This window comes from Sarcophilus harrisii, chromosome 3, assembly GCF_902635505.1.
Source record: "Sarcophilus harrisii chromosome 3, mSarHar1.11, whole genome shotgun sequence".
Lineage (NCBI taxonomy): Eukaryota > Metazoa > Chordata > Mammalia > Dasyuromorphia > Dasyuridae > Sarcophilus > Sarcophilus harrisii.
The window spans coordinates 600,126,404-600,148,324 of NC_045428.1; the positions used below are offsets into that span (position 1 = coordinate 600,126,404).

At 39.0% G+C, this 21,921-nt stretch overlaps 1 protein-coding gene across 3 annotated transcripts; it reads left to right on the forward strand.

Moving 5' to 3' along the window:
- Positions 1-388: 388 nt before the first annotated feature.
- LOC111720118 (zinc finger protein 260) lies at positions 389-14,901 on the forward strand. Of its 3 annotated transcripts, none has more exons than XM_031963369.1 (6): positions 389-470; positions 6,350-6,418; positions 7,624-7,750; positions 7,923-8,018; positions 11,108-11,282; positions 12,810-14,901. In XM_031963369.1, the coding sequence occupies exons 2-6, from the start codon at positions 6,365-6,367 to the stop codon at positions 14,314-14,316; spliced, it is 1,959 nt and encodes a 652-aa protein (XP_031819229.1). In that variant the 5' UTR covers positions 389-470; positions 6,350-6,364; the 3' UTR covers positions 14,317-14,901. The 3 variants fall into 3 exon arrangements, with proteins under 3 accessions (XP_031819229.1, XP_031819230.1, XP_023356741.2); XM_031963370.1 differs by lacking the exon at positions 389-470 and adding an exon at positions 1,121-1,192; XM_023500973.2 differs by lacking the exon at positions 389-470 and adding an exon at positions 5,287-6,129.
- Positions 14,902-21,921: the final 7,020 nt, after the last annotated feature.

The following is a 21,921-nucleotide window of genomic DNA, read 5'->3' on the forward strand; positions in this document are numbered from 1 at the left end:
GGTGGGAGCCCGAGGTCCATCCCCTGGATGGGCGGGGCCAGCACCAGGGTCAGGGCCTGGGACGGCAGCCTCGGCTCCGGGCCTGGGTCTCCCTTAGCAGGGCGTCCACACCTGGGGCGGGGCCGGTGTCCGAGGGGCCTCCCTCCGGTCCGGCCGGGAGGACGGCGTTAGCGGAAAGGGCCAATCCGGGAACTGGGGGCGGGGTCCTTGGGACCCCCCGGCCCGCCCCAGACTGCTCGGCCCTCGGTCCCCGGCTTCCCGTCCGCAGCCCGGCCTGGGTTTGCCCGGCACCTCCTTCTGGAAGTTCCCTGGGCGCCTCCCCCCCGAAGCCCCCGGGGCGTCCTCCCGCAGCCGCTCGCGGGCGGAGAGCGGCAGGGGAAGCCCGGCCGGGGCTAAGCCAGGACCCCGCTCCCGGGCCCCGCCCGCTTCGCTGCCCCTTCCTGCTGCTTCTGCCGGTGGTCTGAGCTGTGGTGAGTCTCCCCCGGGCCGCCGGGGCACCCCCTCCCAGCTGGCCGCGCGCCGCCTTCGGGACCCGGACGCGTCCTGCTTCTTGTCTGGGCGCCCCGACCTCGGCTCCGCGTTCGGTCCCGAGCGGGGGCATCCTTGGCCAGCGGGACCCCGATTCGCGCTGCCCTCTCTGGTGCCCCCTTCTCTGCTCCGGCCCTTCCGAGCCCTGGACAAGCTCCCCAGCGGATCTCAGGCGCCCGGGGCCCGCCCCACTTCCGAACCCAGGCGCCCCGACCTCCCCTCCCCTCTCACGAGATCCGGCTTCCCCCCCCCCAATCCCGGGTCTTCTGCAGGACCCAGACATCACCCCAAATGTTCCGGCTTCTCCGCAGGTCCCGGGGGTGGGGGAGGGGGAGGCACCTTTGGCTTGGAATACCCCAGCCAGCCCCAGCTTCCCCTCAGGGACGGGGGTGCAGCTTTCCCCAATGGCGCTGAGGCCTCTGGGATTCTTAACAAGCTCCCCAGCAGACCTCCGGCATCTTAATCAACCCCCTGTCGCTGACTTCCCCCCTTCCTCTAGTCCCCTCCCCTGCCCCTCCGCTTAAGAGAGCAAGGTTTTCTTCCTTTCCAAATCTCAGTCCTCTGTAGGATCCAGAAGTCGTCTCCCCTGGCTTCGGTCTCTGTCTTGGCTCCCTGGGACCCGATCCCTCCTGCCATCCATCCCGTGACCCTGAGATCCTGGCCTGTAAGGACACAGAAGCGGGGACTCCATAATCCCAGTCCAATCACAGCGACTCTGGGGGCCACAGGGGCCCTTACCTTCAAATAAGGGGTTCCCACCACCCCAACTTCCAAACCTACCCCACCCTGCGATTCTTCACAGCACCCAACTGCCCTCTGTATATTACTTCCTACACCCCCCCCACCCCCTTTATCTGGGTACCTGCTTCCTTACCTACACTTTTACCTGCTTTCTCCCTTTCACTCCCAGCCTTCTCATCATCTTGGACCCTCACCTAATCCTTGCCCAGCCACCATTTCTGCCTCAGACCCAGTAAGCTGAACTATTTCCCCTGCCCCCAGTGGTACCTCCTCATTTCAGATCCAACCATAGAACCATCCATGGCTCCTTAGGCTCCTTTCAGCTCAGATCAAGCCTTGAGAGGGAAAGGATTGGGAAGCAGTGGAAAGAAGACTGGTTCAGAGGACTCGATGAAAGGACACTCAGAACTTTCTGCTTCTTGAGACTCCAGAGGAGCATGGCCTGGAGAAAGCATTGTTCTGGTCGGAGTTTCCAAGCCTGACCCTACAGACCTTCTCTTGCTTAGCTTAGTGCCTCGAGGGCAGGCTCTTATCTTTTGGGGGATGGCCAGAAAGAGAGGACGTTTCCCCTCTCCCTTCCCAGCCCCATCTTCAGGAAAGGAAAGCAGGTAGCCAGCAGCAGTGGCCCTCAGGGCCCAGAAGACCCCAGCAGGGTTTAAGCCCTTGACATCCACCGGCAAACAAGGACATTTCCAAAGGCACCAAACAGCAAGAGAGAACTGAATGTGAAACCTCAGTTTTTATTATGCATAAATCTTGATGGTTTCACTAAGTACCCCAGCTCCCCACCACGGCACATGTATTTCCTTTCCCTTGTGGAAAGTACCTTCCATAAAAAAAAATAAAACAAAACAAAAGCACAAAAGCCAACCAAACAACAGAAAACTTCACACATTAGTCTTGTGTGAATGTGCTCAGACCCCCCAGGAAACCTGTTGGGGCTGGTTTCTTTTATAATGTTGCAGAAGTTACCATAGCAATTGCTCTGCTCACTTCTTTCTGTATCTGTTCAGAAAAGTCCTTCCAGGTCTCGATAAATCTCTTTCATGACACTTTGCAGTTCTCTGATACAACCCAAAGGGCTCCTGAGAGTATTTTGTCATATAGATGTGTACATAAGACCTTTGTCTATCTGGTCTTTGAGTCAGCAAGCTGTTGTCCAGCCCCTTGAAGTTGGACTGAATGTCAGAATATTTTGGCATGTATTTTATCTCTCTCTCTCTCTCTCTCTCCATATATATATATATACACATATATGTATTATATATAACCTTTGTCATATATATATATATATATATATATATATATATATATATAACATCTTTGTCTGTCTTAAGTCTTTGAGTCAGCAAGCTGTTGTCCAGCCCCTTGAAGTTGGACTGAATGTCAGAATATTTTGATATATATTATATATAACATTTGTCACATATATATAAGATCTTTGTCTTTGAGCTCTTCGAATGAACAAGCTATTGTCCAGCCCCCTGAAGTTGGACTGAATGTTAGACTATTTTGATATATATAATCAATGTCAGAATCACAGTATCTCACGTAGCAGGCACCTTAGCAGTCAATGCACTAATCACTGGCCAGAGAAGCCTCTCTGTCAGTACCAGTGGCCCCTGCTCTCATGCTGTCCCAAACTCCTTTGTGTCCCCAGAGGGGAGAGAATTAATATCCCAGATTCCAAACTCTGATTCTCTACCGCATCTATTCTAAAATGCATTCAATCCTTTTTCCTCCTTCAGATCACTGGCTCTACCTCCCTCTCCAACTCCATGGTTACTTCCCTTTAGGAGAACTCAGTCTGCATCCTGATATTCCCCCAAATACCCTAACTTCCCACTTTCTCAGTCTCTGACTCTCAGCTCCCTCAGCTGCGTACAGGAATGGTTTTCCCTCTGATCTGGCCATTTCTGGAGAATTTTCTCTCCACCGTCACTGGGGTCCGGCCTTTGGAAGTCCATCACAGGCAGCCAAACTGACAGCACCTAGCCTGCCGAGAAGTCCAGCTGATGGCAACTTCAGCTTCCCAGGGGACAGATTTGGTTTCTGTGGCTTTCCAGGCCTGCCTACAATACACAGCAGATTAACACTCGATAGCTTAGTAGGGATAAGAAGTCAGTTTCTTCTGGGAGGGAGGGAAGGGAGAGGGAGGGAAGAAGTAAATCAAGGGGGGAAAAGGAGGTGGTAAGGAATATTTACTATGCAATCAGCAGAGTTTATGATCTGAATGAAAAGTTGTTTCCTTTTCAAAGGCAGGAGAAGTGGATAAGAATCAGTTTTCCAATGGTGAACGAAGAGCTTTTAGACAATCCATCCTATCCAAACAACATTTATTAAGCACCTGCTGGTGCCAGACACTCCTAAATTAATAACAAGAATTAACACAATTATTACTAAAAACTTCAACAAGATTTAAAAATTATTATTTTTTTTAATAAATAAAAGATATTTTCTGTCCTTAAGGAACTTAGAGATGGAGAAACATGCAGGAGGCAGTAAAGCCTGGCTAAGGTAGGAGAACGGGATACCAGGGAGTACAGAAGCAATGGCTCTGCCGAGTGGAATGAGGGGAGAGTCCAGTCTCTACCTCTGTCAAGGAAGAGAGTGGAGGAATTTGGAGCTCCCTTCCACCTTCCAGTCTAAGGCTAAGGGAGCTGGTATTAAAGTTAGAAGTGATGATCTTAATGTGGGAGGGGCAGCTTCACTGGAAACAAATTAGCAGTTAAGGGAACTATGTAAACCAGACTGCAACTGTAGTGAATGCTGTGTTGTCACAACAGTGACAGGGACCGTGTCCTTGTGTGACTTGTTATATTTAATTCCTCCAGTAATTTCAGCGTTAGACATCTGGATTATTAGGGGATTTCTTAAGTAACAGCCCATGAAGTTGGCAAGAAATGATTGCGATTCCTACCTGCCCCCATACCACCGTCTACCTTCCACGGTCAGGAACTCTCTAATTTCCTTTGTCCCCTCCACCTGTTACCATTGGATGTCTCCCTGTGCATTTCTGCTCCTAAACATATTTTTCATTTACTCGAACCCCTCCATTCCCCTGATTGGTTTTACGCTGCCCCAATCTTGACACTTTAGTGAATTGTTGTTCATTCATTTTAAGTCACACCCGACTCTTTGTGGTCCCATTTGGGATTTTTTGGCAAAGATATTGGGATGATTTGCCACGTCCTTCTCCAGCTCATTTTACAAATGAGGAAACTGAGCCGTACAGGATGAAGTGATGGTTGTATTAATCATCATTCCAATCTTGACACTTTGCTGATCTAGTTCAGTTGTGTATTACCCTCCGCTCTCCTTGTTCTCCCACCAATCAAGTTCTTTAAAGATCGGCCCTACAATATTCCCCTCTCCTACTTTCATGCTACTGAATAGAGTGGAGAAGTCCCCAAACTGTGCTGCCATATCTACTCTAAGGACACCTCCTCTCATCTCACCTCAAGTGGGAACTCCCCTCCCTTCAGCTAGATGACATACTTCCTTTTCCCTCCCTAAACTCGACCCTATATTCTACCCATTTTGTGGCTCCCCCCTTCTCATCTCTCTTCCAGGTTCCCATGACAGCCCATTCTGTCACCATCTAAAATGAAGCCCTTGACTCATATTAGATAAGGCAAAATTAGGTCATTTTCCCCGAGTTTTCCCTTTCTTTCTCCTTATATTCTGCCTCCTGGATGTCACCCCCATTGAACTTTTGATTCCCTCCAATCTCTGAGTTACTGGCAGTCCTTCCCCTTTGCTAAGACCCAGCTCTATCTGCCTTTGATTTCATCCACTCCTGTTTTCACTTGGTTGTTCCCATCATATCCCTCTCCTCTCTTTCTTTCTCTCTGTATTTCTATCTCTCTCTGTCTCTGTTTCTCTCCCCCCTTTCTCCTCATTGAAATCCTCTTGATTGCTATCTCATTCCTTTTTTTCCCCTTTCACTAGACTCCTATATTTGTATTTCTCATTTTCTGTGAAGGTCTGATTTTTTTATTCATAATGCTTAGAAATTCCCCTATTTCATTAAAGATCCATTTTCCCATTTATTTGATTATATTTGGGTTTTCTGGCATTATTGGTTATAAACTCATATCTTTTGCCTTTTGTAATATTGAATTCCAAGATCTTAGCTTCTTCATGGTGGTGGCTGTTGTCAGAAGTGATTCTTATTATGATTCCTTGTTTCTTTAATACTTTCTTTCTGACTTCTGACCCTATTTTTTCCTTTGACCTGGAATCTTAGCTTTTGGCAGTAATGCTTTTGGGAATTTTCATTTGTGGACTCTATTTTCATTTTATTCTCTTGTTCTATCTGGATAGTTTTATTTCATGATTTTTTGATGCTTAGATGCTTTGGGAGTCATTGTGTTTAGCTGGTCTGTTGACTATTTTTCATATCTCTATCTTGATGTTTTCTAGCTCAACTGATTAGAGATTCCTTACTTTTTCTTCTATTTTTCAGCTTTTGACCTTTAATATTCCTTATTTTATAAAGTAATTAACTTCTTTTTGGTTCATCCAAATTGTCATGGATTCAGTTGCTTGGGTGAGGTTTTGTATTCTTGTGACAAACTATTAAATCTGTTTCTAATTCTTGCCCACATATTTCTCATTTCCTTTCCCTCCTGATTGTGCTTCTGATTTTATGGATTTTGATGCTCTGTCTCAGCTGTAGTCACACCCTAAAATTTCCCTCAGTTTCTGGGACTTCCTCATCTTGGAACATCCCCCTGCCATTCTTGCCCACTTCTCCCACTGGTAAATTCCTAAATTACCTCACAGTGGCCAGATGGAAAAAAGAGGTGACAGTGGCTAGCCCAGATGAGATGGCCTGGCAGCGAGAGAACTGAGAAGGTAAGAAATTGATTAAAGGTCATACTGAAGATGATCAGCTGGTAAGGAAGAGAAAAAAAGGCAGAGGGGACTCTCTTGAGTTCTTTGACAAGGAGGGGCTGTGTTTGTGGGAGATGGTAACATCAAAGGTTTACTCTGCAGTCTTTTTTATTGAAGTTAATTATTTCTCAACTGATTTTTTTTTTTTTTTTTTTTTTTTTTTTTTGCTGATTCTCAACAGTGTTCTAAGTCAATCATGATGCCAACAGCCAATAGAGAGAACAGACTGAGACACTCATCTGGAACCAGGGTGGGTCTTTTTTTTAAAGTAGTTCTTTTACAGTAAGTCCAATTTGCTTTTTCTTGAGATTATATTTTATATATTGTCAGATCTCAGTTGGGTGGTGGGTTAAATTGGGTGATTTCTTTGGATTAGGTTGTTCCCGGGAGGAAGCCCCTTCCTCTGCAAGTGGGCACTTTCTCTGAATCTTATGAACTTAGAGAGATTTCTGAAGTAGTGAGAGGTGGCTTGACCAGTCTAATGCCATAGAACCTAACTGTATCAAAGGAAGGCCTTGAATCCAGATTTTTCATCTTTCAAGACCAGCTCTCGGTCTTCTACACCAAATGGCCTTTCCAGTTCACATTAACGCTATTTCTGCGACTGGGCACTGGAAACAACTTATTATTAGTTCATACCTTATGGTTCTGCTCAGCATCTCTGTAAATTTCCAAACCAAAATCTCTCCTTGGTCACAGTTCCCTCCATCCAAGTGTCCTATCCCCCTTATTAAATGTAAGCTCCATGAGTGCAGAGACTGCTTTCAGTTTTGGGCTTGTCTTAGAGAAGCTCAGGGGTTCAGTGGAAATAGTGGTGATGTCAGAGAGACCCAAGTTCAAATGCAGTCTTAGATTTGGCATAGCTGTATGATCCTGCACAAATCACTTTACTGCTGTCTGCCTCGGTTTTCTTATTTGTAAAAATGGGATAATAATAATATAACCCATCTCAGGATTTTAGTGAGAAAAAAACAATATTTGTAGAGAATTTTACAAAACTTGAAGCATTATATGATATAAATATTATTCTAATTATCATGATTATTGTTGTTCTATTCGATCAATTCAGACTGCCTGAGAAATGATTTTCCATTCCTTTATGAATGATATAAAAGATTTTTGGTCATCTCAAAGCTCAGTATAAATTCAGTTTTAATGCTTAGCTCAATTGTAGGGACACGAATTACACTGAAGCCTTCATCACTTATGAACTCACAGTGTGCAGTGTGATTTTGGAGTAAAAGAGAAGTCTCCTATTGGGGTTGCCATAGTGAACATGAAAATTGAGCACTTACAAAATAGCAAGGATTCTGCTTGGTCCCCAGTGGAAATAACATCTGATTCATCATGGAGAGAAGCTGCCATATTCTTTCCCCTTGGAACTTAATCATTAGAACGTTATGCTTCTTTAAGGGGAGGTCCCGTGAGTGAGCACAAATGGATTTGTTGTTGTAGGAATCATTGACATTCAGGGATGTGGCCGTGGACTTCGCTCCAGAGGAGTGGGGATACCTGGACCCTTCTGACAAGGAGCTGTACAGGGATGTGATGCTGGAGAATTATGGGCACCTGGTCCATCTGGGTAAGAACAGCTTTCCTGGGTGAGCCAGAGTCTACCTGTGGGATAAACTTCCCATTGGGAATGTTCTGGGAGAACAATGAGTTCTGCTCCCCTTGTCCCCCCCCCAAAAAGAGTTGACATTGAAAGCTGAACTGACTCCTTCCCCATCTCTTTGCCCTTTTGTTATGAGCAGGACTTGCTGCTTCCAAGCCAGATGTGATCTATCAGTTGGAGAGAGGGGACCCTCCTTGGAAGCCAGTGATTAAGGTCCCAAGTACCAGCTTACCAAGTGAGTGACCGATCATCCAGCTGTTAGGTGCTCTAGTCAGCCTTTTGTGTTGTTCTTTGTATGGACAAATGTGCAGTGGAATCCTAGCCCCTACTACCTGTAGAACCCTGCCCCCAACACTGAACCACTGTTCATCTCAGTTAATAAATATTTATTTAGCACCTACTCTGCGCCAGGCACTTTGCTGAATACTTCAGTTTCTTCATATGTCGATGGAAGGTAGTAATAGCATCTATCTCACAGAGTAGCCCTGAGGATCAGTGACAGAATAGTTGCAATTTTAGGGTATTATCTATACTTTGTCTAGACATTGCATATGGCAGCCTAACTTTATTGATTACTGTGTTTGACCCTTAATGAATCTATTTGGGGTTTTCTTGGCAAAGATACTGGAATGGTTTGCCATTTCTTTCTCCAGTTCATTTTACAGAGGAAGAAACTGTAGTAAATAGGATTAAGTGACTTGGTGAGGGTCACACAGCTGGGACATGTCTGAGGGCAGAATTGAACTAAGGTTTTCCTGACTCCAGGCCCAGCGGCTACTTAGCTGCCTCTCATCTGGAGAAAACCCTTTCATTTGTAGCACAAATAGCTCTCTTACACACTTCCCGTGCCTGAGGGTCCACCCAAGTCTCTTGGACCAGAACTTTTTTCTGAAAATTCTATATCACCAAGAAAACATTATACACGGCATCAGCAACATAGTGCGATGAGCAGCTATGAATGACTTAGCTCTTTTCAACAATAATGGTCCAAGAAAATTCCAAAGAGAATGTTTTTAAAATTTAAAGCCTGTTAATAAATATATCTCATTTGATCATCAGAGAAACCCTGGGAGATATTTGCTGATAAGAATTCTGGGACCAATGAGTCTCCCACTAGTAAGCATCTTAGGCTCAATTTGAACTCAAGACTTCCAGATTCCTAATCCTGAACTCTTTCCATTGAATCTCCCTGCTTATAGGACAGTCTACATCACCAATGAGTAATCCTTTCTGACCTGTTCCATGGTGCTATACCTGGAAATATAAGAGGAAAAAAATATGGTTTAATCTGTACTCTGAAATCATCAATTCTTTATCTGGAGGTGGATAACATTTTCCTTTAAACAAAACAAAACAAAAAACATGATTTTGTTGTTGTTACTGCTATTTCCCCCCTTTATCTGCTTTTTCTTTTTATTTGATCTTTCATTCCAAATTCTATCCTTTTCTAGACCATTTCTCTCACCCATTGAGAAGTCAAGAGCTATGATATTCATAAAACCTATGAAGTCATGCAAGATATCTCTATGTGAGCCATTCATTTTCCAGGGAGGGAAGAGCCAGAAAAATACAGTGCTGCTTCTAAATCCATCGATTCCCTTTCTGGAGGTGGATAGCTCTTTATATCCTGAGACCTTTGGAATTGTTGATCAGAGTAGCTAAGTCTTTCACAATTGGTTAGTTTTACAATATTATTGGTAAACATTACAATATTACTGTATAAATTGTTTTCTTGGTTCTTCTCACTTCATTTTTGTATGTCCTAAACTCCAATGGGTGGTGGTGGGGGGGGAATTTCAAGGTCAAACATTTGATATTTTGGGGCCGAAATTCACCTCAATTAGATTCTGTTTAAACAAAAGTAAGATCTCTAAAGTTGGGCTGGATCCTGCCCAAGATCCTAGAATGTGTACCCCTAGGAGTAAGCCAATCTCCTCTATCAGCCTTTTCCTTTAGCGAGTGGATGACTGCTCTATAGTGACAGTTCCCTGAATAAGGAAATAAAAAGCCTAGATCCTATAAGAAAAAATAATCATTTCTCTCAGATGTTTTTTTAAGTATTCCATATTCTGGTCTGTTAATGGTGGCATATTTATATTTTTGTGAATATTCATCTATTTATTAAAATTGTTCATTTTTGGCATATAGAAGGGCAATATTGCTTCTAATTATTTTTATTTGATCTTCATTGATTGGGCATTTACTCTTTTCATTTTTGATACTGATAGTTTGGGTCATTTTTTTAATCAAATTAAGCCATAGCTTATCTATTTTTTAAATTTATTTTTTCACAAATTCAGCTCCAAGTTTTATTTATTAATTCAGCGGGCTATTTTTTAAACTTTCACTTTTCTTCATCTCTCCTTTGTTTTTCTAGGATTTTTTTTGAGTTGCATGACCAATAGTGATCTGTTTTTTCTTTTCTTAATATAAGCATTTAGAGATATAAATTTTCCTCTCAGTACTGCTTTGACAGTATTCCACAAATTTTGGCGTGTTGTCTACTTTGTTTCCCATACTTAGCCATCACAAAAAGTGCTACTAAAAATCTTTTGGTTTATGTGGACGTAATCTTATTAATGGATTCCTTGTTGGTAAAAGCCAAGCAGTAGACTAAGCCAAATAGCATGGGCATTTTGGTCTCTTTAATTACATAATTCCGAGCTGCTTTCCAAATAATTGTATTGATTCACAGGTCACCACAATGCCCTACTGCATCTATCTTCTAAAAGTCCCTCTATCATTGACTATTCTCATCTTAGTCATTTTCACAATATGATGTAGATACCTTAAGAGTTGTTTGGATTTGAGTTTCTCTTATTAGTGATTTGGAGCATTCTTCTATATATTAATAGATTTTTAATAGTTTGCAATTCTTTTAAGAATTTTTTGATCACAGCTTGGAACAATTGAGTACTGAAAATTTTTTGCCTTTTATAAAACCTTTTAGGTTTTCTACGTCTAACGATAATGAATATTTTTGTCCCTATGAATATGGATTTCAAATTTTTTCCTATGGAATTTTATCTTCAATTTGCCATTTTCTAAAATAGAAATGAAAAGGCCCAGGCTTTGATTCATTTCTGTCACTAATTAGTTACCCATTTCTTTAGCCACATTTGGAATATATAAAAACTGAGTTTTCCCTCTCTCCAGATTATTGTGAGGATGAATATGAAAGACTCCCCAAAGATATGATTCTGGTATGATTTATATTTGATAATGAAATATTTCTACATTGAGGAGATTTGTCAGCTACAAAAAAAAAAAAAAACAGTAGGTGGATATGGGGGAAGAGATATAAACATTTTTATTTACTTGCAGATGGTGAAACTGGTTTGGAAACCATGGGAACATCTATAAAGGAGAGCATTTCTCTGGAGACATTTTCTCAGAAAAATCTCAAAAGCTCTAGTATGTTGACCTCCAGCTGGAAAGAAGCCTGGAAACATGGTGTCAGTGTGGGCAAGCATCAGAGCTCTAAGGAGGAACATTCTTGGTAAGTGAAATGTCCTAAAAATCCAAATACATTTGAGAGACCATGAGTGTAGTAAAAGGCTTGTTAATATTAAATTGTTAATGTTAATGTTAAAAAGCTTGAGCCTGGATTGAGTTCTTTTTCCACAGCAGAGCAGGTCTATAGGAAAGAGTTTCTATAAATATAAGAACACATTTAATCTATTATCAGACCAAAATCACTGTAATGGGAATTTTACCCAACTAAAATATTTTCTAACTATAATGGAGGCATCAGATTCTTTGACTTTGATCTTAGTAAAGATTATTCATAATAAAGATCTTAATAAAGATCATGAAATATGTTTTGGAGAGCAATCCAATTAATACAGACAGTTCTCACTTTGACCTTAATAAAGATCATGAAATATGTCTGAGAATAATCAAATTAATACAGACAATTCTCACTTTGATCTTAATAAAGATCATAAAATATATTTGAGAAAAATCAAATTAATATAGACAGTTCTCACTTTATATATTATATGTATTATTATATATATTATGCAAATTAAACTTTACATAAAGGATTCTAAAGGATAGCCTCATTTTGAAAAGAAATTAGAAAAATTCCTTTATGCAAAGCAGATGCTGTACAATAAGGCTCTGTATAATGGGGGCAGCACAAATGGTGGTGGGAAGCTGAGAAGTGTCTCTTTAAGTCAGTTCCCCCATGTCTGCAGACAGTGAATGATACTGTATCTGTCCCTGTGTTCATTAGTGGTCCTTATATTTTCACCACAGCTGCAAACATGCAGAAAAGGAAATTTTGTAAGCTGAGGTCAAACCAAAAAGGTTCACAATGAAACAGCTGGCAGAAGCATTTCATCATTTGAGTCAATTTTTTTCATTGAAAAGATGGATCCAAATGCTTCAAGATTTTTTAAAATTCAAAGACTAGTTGAAGATAATATTGCTTGCTATTGTCAAATATAGGAGGAAAAAAAGAGAAGCACTGTCTAAACATATCTTGAAAGCTTCATAAAATAAAATTGTGCTGCCAACCTCCAGTTAAAAAAGCTATTTTCCTGCACAGTACTGTCGTACTTTATTAACCTTACCTTTCATTTCCTAATTCTGCTTATTATGGCACAATATTTAATGTGTCTGCATTCTAGCACATTTTATGCCTTGCGTAAAGGTATTTTGTATATGCCTTTGTCATGTAGGGTAAAGGAAGTGATTGGCTAGGGGCAAATTCTCATTATGTAAAAATCACTTTATGTAGAGGTCTATATAACAGTTCACTTATACAAAGTGAGAACTGTCTGTATATTGAATAAAGAAAAGCCTCCAATTCCAATCTACAAATTCTTATCTAATAGATTCTGGAGAAAAATCCCATAAAGGTAATGAATGTCAGATTTCCCTCTTCCCCTCTCTCTCCTCATCCCACCCCCAGTATATAATTTATTGGACATCAGAGAATTCTTATTGTAGAAAAAGCCTGTGAACATGATGATTACAGTAAGGCTTACGATCACCACCATTCCCTTTTTTCTCATTACAGGATTGACAGAAGAGAGAACTCTTGTAAATATCTTAAATATGGTGAGGGCTTCAAAGGAAGCAATGAATTTACAAAGGACCCACAAATTCATACTGGGGAGAAAACTTCTGAGTGTCATATGGATGGAAAGCAGTTTCCATGGGCAGCTCTATGTCATTCAGGAGAGACATCTCATCAACATCATGAAAGTGGGAAGGCTCTCCACAACAAGGCAGAACTCACTGAAAATCGGAGAATCCGTGCCAGGAAGAAACATTATCAATGTAATGAATGTGGGACGGCCTTCCCGAAGAAACAACTTCTTACTGAACATCAGAGAACCCATCACAGAGAGAAATCATATAAATGTCCTAAGTGTGGAAAGGTCTTCTTCCTGAAGACACGTTTTACTAAGCACATGAGAGTTCATACTGGAGAGAAGCCTTTTATTTGTAATGAATGTGGGAAGGCATTCAGCAGCAGAAAAGGTCTTACCCAGCATATGAAAATTCATGCTGCAGATAAACCTTATGAATGTCCTGAATGTGGGAAGTCCTTCTATAAAAAGGCACATTTCAACTCCCACGTGAGAAAACATACTGGAGAGAGACCTTTTAATTGTAATGAATGTGGGAAAACTTTCATATTTAAGTCATCTCTAATCCACCATATGAAGATTCATACTGGAGATAAACCTTACGAATGTCCTCTATGTGGAAAGCCCTTCTACAAAAAAGCACAGATTAACCCACATATGAGGATTCATACTGGGGAGAGACCTTATAATTGTAAAGATTGCGGGAAAAACTTCAAGTTTAAGTCGTCTCTAACCCAGCATGTGAGGATTCATACTGGAGAGAAGCCTTATGAATGTTCTGAATGTGCCATGACTTTCTACCGAAGGGCGTATCTTACTCATCATATGAGAGGCCATACTGGAGAAAAACCTTTTATTTGTAACGAATGTGGGAAAACGTTCATGTTGAAGTCATCTCTGACATTGCATGTGAGGATTCACAGCGGAGAGAAACCTTATGAATGTTCTCAATGTGCAAAGGCTTTCTCCCGAAGGGCCCTTCTCACTCAACACATAAAAAGCCATTCAGGCGAGAAACCTTTTGATTGTAACCAATGTGGGAAAACCTTTATGTTTAAGTCATCTCTAACCCAGCATGTCAAGATTCACACCGGAGAAAAACCTTATAAATGTTCTGATTGTACGAAGGCCTTCTACAGAAAGACACATCTTACTCAACATTTGAGGATCCACAACGGAGAGGCACTTTTTAATTGTAATGAATGTGGGAATACCTTTAAGTGTAAATCAAGTTTGACCCAGCACGTGAAAATTCATACTGGAGAGAAACTCTCTAAATGTTCTGAATGTGGGAATGCCTTCCCCAAAAAAGCATTTTACTCAACAAGTAAGAACTCATTCTGGAGAGAGACTTGTAATCAATGTGAGCTCTTCAGGCAGAGGGAAAACTTGACTCAACATCAGAGAATTCATACAAGAAAGCAAGCTTAGGAAGGACTTCTGCCTGATGTGACCAACAAGATCCCCACATTTTCTCCTGTCATCATGATTTTTCAAACCCTTGCAAGAGAGCAGTTATGGGAAAGAAAACCCAATTCTGTTGTCTCCATTATTTAGGACACCAAGAACCACTAATAGGATGAAACCTTAGAGAATCATGAATTTAGTCCTTTAGAGTGAAGAACATTTATTCTATTGACAAATACACGCTGGAGAACAGCCTTAAGAATAGAACAATTGACAATAGGCTGTCTGCCAGAGCACTGAAGACTAATTCTGCAAGCATTTATTAAGTGTGCAGTGTTTGTAGTTACTGCACCTAGATTTGACTAATGCATGTTAGATATCCTCAGGAGTCAGTTTAGTCATTGAATTGATAGAGGTACACATGATATTTAATAGTGTTTTCTATTTCAGTGCAGTGTGCATAGTTTGCTCTTGTTTGCTTTTATTTTTCTTTATAACAAACAACTGAAGGATTTTATTGTTCCCTTTTTAGATGAGATGGACAAGCTAGCATGTGACAGAATGAGTCTAAAAATTGTGTAGGTCCCTGGGGTAAAGGTAAGATAACACCATCTCAAATAAATGGGGTGCATGCGAATGTTTGTGGCAGCCCTCTTTGTAGTGGCTAGAAACTGGAAACTGAGTGGATGCCCATCAGTTGGAGAATGGTTGAATAAATCGTGATATATGAATATTATGGAATATTATTATTCTGTAAGAAATGACCAATAGGATGATTTCAGAAAGGCCTGGAGAGACTTACACGAACTAATGCTGAGTGAAATGAGCAGGACCAGGAGATCATTATATACTTCAACAACAATACTATATAATGACCAGTTCTGATGGACCTGGCCATCCTCAGCAATGAGATCAACCAAATCATTTCCAATGGAGCAGTAATGAACTGAACCAGCTACACCCAGAGAAAGAACTCTGGGTGATGACTAAAAACCATTACATTGAATTCCCAATCCTTATATTTATGCCCACCTGCATTTTTGATTTCCTTCACAAGCTAATTGTACAATATTTCAGAGTCTGATTCTTTTTGTACAGCAAAATAACGGTTTGGTCATGTATACTTATTGTGTATCTAATTTATATTTTACTATATTTAACATCTACTGGTCATCCTGCCATTTGGGGGAGGGGGGAGGGGGTAAGAGGTGAAAAATTGGAACAAGAGGTTTGGCAATTCTTAATGCTGTAAATTTACCCATACATATAACCTGTAAATAAAAGGCTATTAAATAAAAAAATAAATAAATGGGGTGCATGAGGAAGAATCTGTTTATGTAACAGATGGGGTGGGGGAAGTAGCAGAAAACTCTTCAAGTTAACTTTCATCTGAACTGGTTCAGAGAGGGAAAAATAAACATATACACATATACATACATAGAAGTTTATGGAGGGACAGAGAAAAAAGATCTATTTAAGTGATCAGAAGCAAAAGAGATTCTTGAGGAAGGGAGAAAGTAAAAAAGAGAAGCATAAGATAGGAAACAGCTAATGTAGTTGGATTTGAATGGAAATGATCTCATTCATAAAAGATGAAAACAATGGATTAGAAATTAGAATATAACAATATGCTGTTTGCAATAAACACTTGAAACAGAACGATTTACACACAGAGTTAAGATAAGGGGCTGGTCCAGGAACCATTATGCTTCAATTGAAGTACAAAATTAAATGCAAAAGCAAAAATATACCTAATTTAAATAGGTAATCAGAAATATACCTAATTTAAATAGATAATCAGAAGAGAATAAACACTGGACTCTCTTGAGTTCTCCCCCCACCACATATACTGCCTCAAAGGGAATTTTGAAGGCATAAGACAACTGGGAAGCACCTTAAGAACAAACCTTGTAGGCTGGAGGCCTGCCCCATGAAAGTGCAAACCCCTGGAGGCAGTGGAGTCTGATGGAGCTTCTTGGGGGGCAGGTGGGTTGGGAATGAAGCAATTGGGGCTAAGTGACTTGACCAGAGTCACCCAGCTAGAAAGTGTTTGGTGCCCTGTTGTCATCTCAGGTGCAAAACTTTCACTTGCCCAATGTGGGGATCAAACAGCCGAGTGGGGAAGGATGGAGCATTCTGGGTTGCTGCTGGGTGCCAGACACAGTCCCAGGTTGCAGCTGAGGGTGGGGAGAAAGCGCTGGTCAGGTTGAGGGACAGGGAGCAGAGTATCTGGCTTCCTGTTCCATTCCAGGGCAAAGGCCTGAAATTCACAGCCATGAGACAGAGATCAGGGAACAAGAGTTTTTGCAGTGAAAAACAAAAAGCACCTCCTCCAAAAGCTTCAAATGCCCCAAAAAAGTTCTTTAAAGAGCTTTTAAAAGTCAAATGAGAAAGGTTGAGGAAAATTTGGCAGGGAGGGGGGAGGAAAGAGCAAGACATGAAAGTCAATCAATTGAGGAAAAAATACCAAAACTTAAGGAAATAGCTCCTCAAAAAGTAAAATTGGACCAGTGAACTTGTGATGAAGAGAGCCATCTGCATCCAGAAAGAGGACTGAATGTGGATCACCACTTAGCATGTTTTGGTGGTTTGCTTGCCTTTTTCCTCCTTTCTGATCTGATTTTTCTTGCGCAGCATGATACGTGTGGAGGAAAGTACTGTGCATGTTTAACATATTGGATGACAAGTGTCTGGGGGGAGGGAGAAAAATTTGGAATATAAAGTTTTGTAAGAGTAAATGTTGAAAATTACCTTTGTGTGTATTTTGAAAATAAAAAGCTATTACTAAAACAGATTTGAATAAGGGGAAATCTAATGATATGACACAAAGAAATAAAATCAAAAGAAGGAAAAAAAAATAAAAGCAAATGTGACACATCTCATTAGAAAAACAACTGATTTGGAAAAAAAGATTGAGGAGACAATATAAGAATTGTTGGACTAGTTGAAAATTATGATTTTTTAAAAAGTAGCTATTTATTATATGGTAAAAAAAAGTTAAGAAAAATTGTTCTGGAATACTACAAGAGGGAAAAATAAAAATAGAAAAAACCATTGATCACTACCTGAAAGATCTCAAGATAAAAACTTATCGGAATATTATTGCCAAGTTTTGAAGTTTCTAGGTTAAGGAAAAAATACTGCAAGTAACAAGAAAACAATTTAAATACTGTGGAATTATAATCAGGATAATACAAAATCTAGAAGCTTCTACATTAAAAGACCCTTGGATCACCACATTTCAAAGAGCAAAGGAGCTGGGCTTGCAACCAAGAATAATTTACCTAGCAAAACTGAGGATAATCCTGAATGGAAAAAAAGGGGAGGAAGGGGAAATTTAATGACTTGAAAGACAACTTAGTGGAAAATCTGACATATAAGATCAAGGGGAAACACAGCAAACATTAAAGACCAATTATAAGGGGCCCAATAGTAATTTAATTCTTATATGAGAAAAAAATTTTATGCTCAAGATTGTTATTATTGGGGTAGTGTATATATACATATATATATATATATATATATATATATATATATATACATAGAGAGGGAGAGAGAGAGAATTAGAAGGGCAAGAGGTAGGATGAGGGAAGGCCTTTAGAATAGGATGTAGATCAAGAAGTAGGAAAGTAGGGGCAGCTAGGGGGTGAAGTAGATAGCACACCAACCCTGAAGTCAGGAGGACCTGAGTTCAAATTTGCCCTCAGACATTTAACTGTGTGACCCTGGGCAAGTCACTTAAACTCAATTGCCTTAGCAAAAAAAAAAAAAAAAAAAAAGTAGGAAAGTAAAAGAAATAAAGGAGGGATTCTTGGGGATGGGTAGATTAGGGAACAGGAGGAAAAGACAGTTATAATTAGTATAAATGAGCCATTTGAGGAGGGAAAGGTAAATAGAATAAGAGGAATAAATAGTGAGGAAAACTAGGATGGAGGACAATATAAAACTAGTAATTATAACATTGAATGCGAATGGGATGAACCATAACTGAATCCAGCAGAATGGATTAAAAGTAAAACTCCAACAACATGCTGTTTACAAGAAACAATTAAAAACAATTAAAGGACTGGAATAGAATTGATAATGGTGTTAAAAAAAAAGCAATTATGATCTCTAATTAGAGTTAAAGCTAAATTTAATTAAAAGGATTAAACAGGGAAACTACACTATGCATCATAAATATTCAACATCATTTTTGCAATATTATATTGCAATAGCAATCAAAAGAAAATACCAGATTATCAAAATTGTCAAAATCTGGTACTAGCTAAGAGAAAGATAGATTAGTATAGACAGAAAAGACATACAATATACAATAGTAAATTATTATAAATCTTGTGTTTTACAAATGTAAAGATTAAGTTTTGGAGAAAAGAATTTATTATTTGATAAAAATTTCGGGGAAATCTTGGAAAGGAGTCTGACAGAAATTAAACATAGATCAGTATCTTAAACCATTTACCAACATAAGGTCAAAATGGACAGGCATAGAAAAACAATTATCACAATAAAATGAAAAGAACATGGAACATATTACCTATAAGATTTATGAATGGGACAATTTATGAATAAAAAAGAATTATTAAGTATAAAATGAGTAATTTCAATTGCATTAAATTAAAAAGATTTTGTGCAAAGATAATCAACGTAGCCAAGATTAGAAGGAAAGCAAAAAATTGGGAAGAGGGTGTTATACAGTCTTAAAGGTCTCATTTCTTAAATATATGAAGAAATTTATCAAAATACAAACCAGTCATTTGAAAAATGTTCTAAATAATTATTGATCAGAAAAATGCAAATTAAAACAACTTTGAGATATCATCTTAGACCTACCAGATTGGCTTAAATAAGAGATATCCTTCATTTGGGGAGTGGCTAAACAAGTTGTGGTGTTCTTTTTCTTTAAAATAAGAGTTCCAAGAGCTCTTGCAGACTGTCCCTTCCAACAGTTGTGGTATACAATTGTAAGGGAATATTACTGTACTACAAGAAATGATGAACTCAATGATTTTGGAAAAATGTGGAAAGACTTGCATGGAATAATGAAAAAGAGAACATGGTACACAATAATAGCATTTCTATTACTCTACTGTCCTAAGAATAACTTTGAATAATGAATTCATCTTAATACCATAAATGCTCAAATCAACTCCAAAGAACTTCTGAAGGAAGATGCTCTCCACCTCCAGACAAATGGTAAACAGAATTACATATAGTTTGGTTTTATATGTGTGTGTGTGTAAATATGTCTCTCTCTATATATATGTATATTTCTGTTTAATTATTGCCTTCTGGGGGTGGGGAGGAAGAGAGGAAGAATGAAAAATAAAAAGTTCATAGTAGAGAATAAAAATAAAACAGAAGGAGAAAAGCAGAGTACCTTTGGAAAGAATGTATAGTATTTATTACATAGTTTTTTTTTTAAAAAATTAAGCAGTGTGAAATGAAAATTTAAGGTTATTTTATTGAATCTCCTCTATGTTGTGCTTTGTACATGGCAATTTTGTTGTAGGGGGAGTCTTTTTATGTTTAAATTCAAAATGAATAAAATTTTTAAAAAAGATAATCAGGAAAGCAACATTTTGAAAAATGGTACTACAGACAATGAAGTAATATCAATATTACATATATATATGCACAAAATGGCAGAGCATTCATATTCTTAAAGGGAAAATTAAATGAATTCTAGGACAAAATTGACAGTAAAACTATCTTAGTAGGGAGACTTCAAGTTACTCCTCTTAGACTAGATAAATCTAGCCATGATATAAATAAGAAAATAAGGAAATGAATACAATTTTAGAAAAGTTAGATATGATAGACCTCTAGAGAATAACGAATGGAAATAGATCTATGGATGTACACATACACACACACACACACACACACACACACACACCTCAATATAATTTTCTTTCAACTGAGCAAAAACTGGCCATGTTTTAGGCCATAGAAATCTATCAAAATGTATCTTTCTCTGATATGAATACAATTAAAATTATATTCAATATGTGTCTTTTGAAGTTAACATTAACATGAATTGGTAAATAAATTGGGAAAGGAATGGGTCAAATACCAATTCACATAAACAAGCAACAATTTCATTAAAAAACAATGACAATGAAACAACATGCCACTATTTGTGGGATGCAATCAGAGCAGTATTTTGGGGAAAATTAAAGTCTCTTAATGCTTTCATTAATAAAAGACAGAAAGAGCAGATCAATGAATTGAGTAAATAAATTTAAAAAAAGACATTTGGAAATTATAAAATAAAATCTCCCAATTTAACACCAAAACAGAAATTCTGAAAACTAAATCAGAGATTAACAAAATTAAAAGTTAAAAAAAATTTTGAAAGCTAATAAATGCAGTTGTTTTTCTAAAGAAAATAAAATAACATAAAGCACTGACTAATTCAATTTTTAACAAAAAAGAAAATCAAATTACCAGTATTAAAAATGAAAAATGAAAAAAAATGAAAAATTTACAACCAATAGGGAGGAAATAAAAGAAATTATTAATGATGAGGTTTAGATTTGAAATTAGGGTTACTGGTGGTCAGGGAGTTAAATGAGGTCTAGTGGCAGGTTCAGGGTTCAGGGAGTCAAATGGAGCTGCAATCCCTTTGGATTTGGTGCAAGAGTAAGGAGTTTGGGAGAACTCTCTTCTGGTGGCACAGTTCTCTTGTAAAGGAATTTACAGACCCGAAAACCTAGATTGATAAAAGAGGTTTATTATGGGGAATGGAAGTAAAATTAAAGTCTGATTAAGGAACTAGGTGAGGATAAAGAGAAGATGGCATTGGAAACAGTATTCCAGTGGGCAGAGACCTTTGGTGTGCCAAGCATAGCATAGCATGGTATGTTTGGAACCTCTGCAAGGAGAGGGTTTTAGTTTGGCTCTTTCATAATAGGGAGCTTTGGCTACAAGCTGAAGGGGGCTCATGGGTGGAGTTCCAAGTTGGCTCCTAGTTGTGTTTCATCTTCAAGCTAGAATTTGAATTGAATTCCGTGGGTTTCAGGACTGAGCCAACCCCACCCAGATAACAAGGATGAAGCTGTTTGTCCTTGGGGCGGGGTCCCTCACTGAGGCAGAGTTGAAGGAGATTTTCTCTTTTAAGGATTTTCAGAGTTTTGGGGTCCCCTCTTTAATTAAGATATATTTTGTCCAACCGAATACTAATAAAATTGGAAATCTTAATGAAATTAATATTTGTAAGAATATAAATTTCCCAGATTAACTAAAGAAAACAGAATACTTACATAACCCCACCTCTGAAAAAGAAATTGAACAAGTTACAAATGATTTTCGTAAAAGACAAACAAGGTTAAATGGATTTACATGCAAATTCTACCCAGCATTTAAAGAATAATTCATTTTGATACTACAAAATTTTGGGGGGGGAAAAAAACACACACACAAAGGAGTCCTAATGAATTCTTTCTGTGACAGTGTTGATACCTTAACTGAGATGAAAAAAAAAAAAAAAAAGAAAACCACAAATTTGCTTAATGAATATCCATTCAAAAGAATTTAATAAACAGCTTCCAAGAAAATTACAACCACATATTACAAAGACCATAAACTGTGAACCAGGAATACAGAACTGTTTCAATATTATGATAT

Bases quoted from the DNA above. Each gene is read 5' to 3' on its own strand.
- LOC111720118 (XM_023500973.2), top strand. From the start codon at position 6,097: ATGAGATGGCCTGGCAGCGAGAGAACTGAGAAG. The intron at 6,419-7,623 runs GTGGGTCTTTTT...TTGTTGTTGTAG, and splicing joins GACACTCATCTGGAACCAGG to GAATCATTGACATTCAGGGA. The intron at 7,751-7,922 runs GTAAGAACAGCT...TGTTATGAGCAG, and splicing joins TGGGCACCTGGTCCATCTGG to GACTTGCTGCTTCCAAGCCA.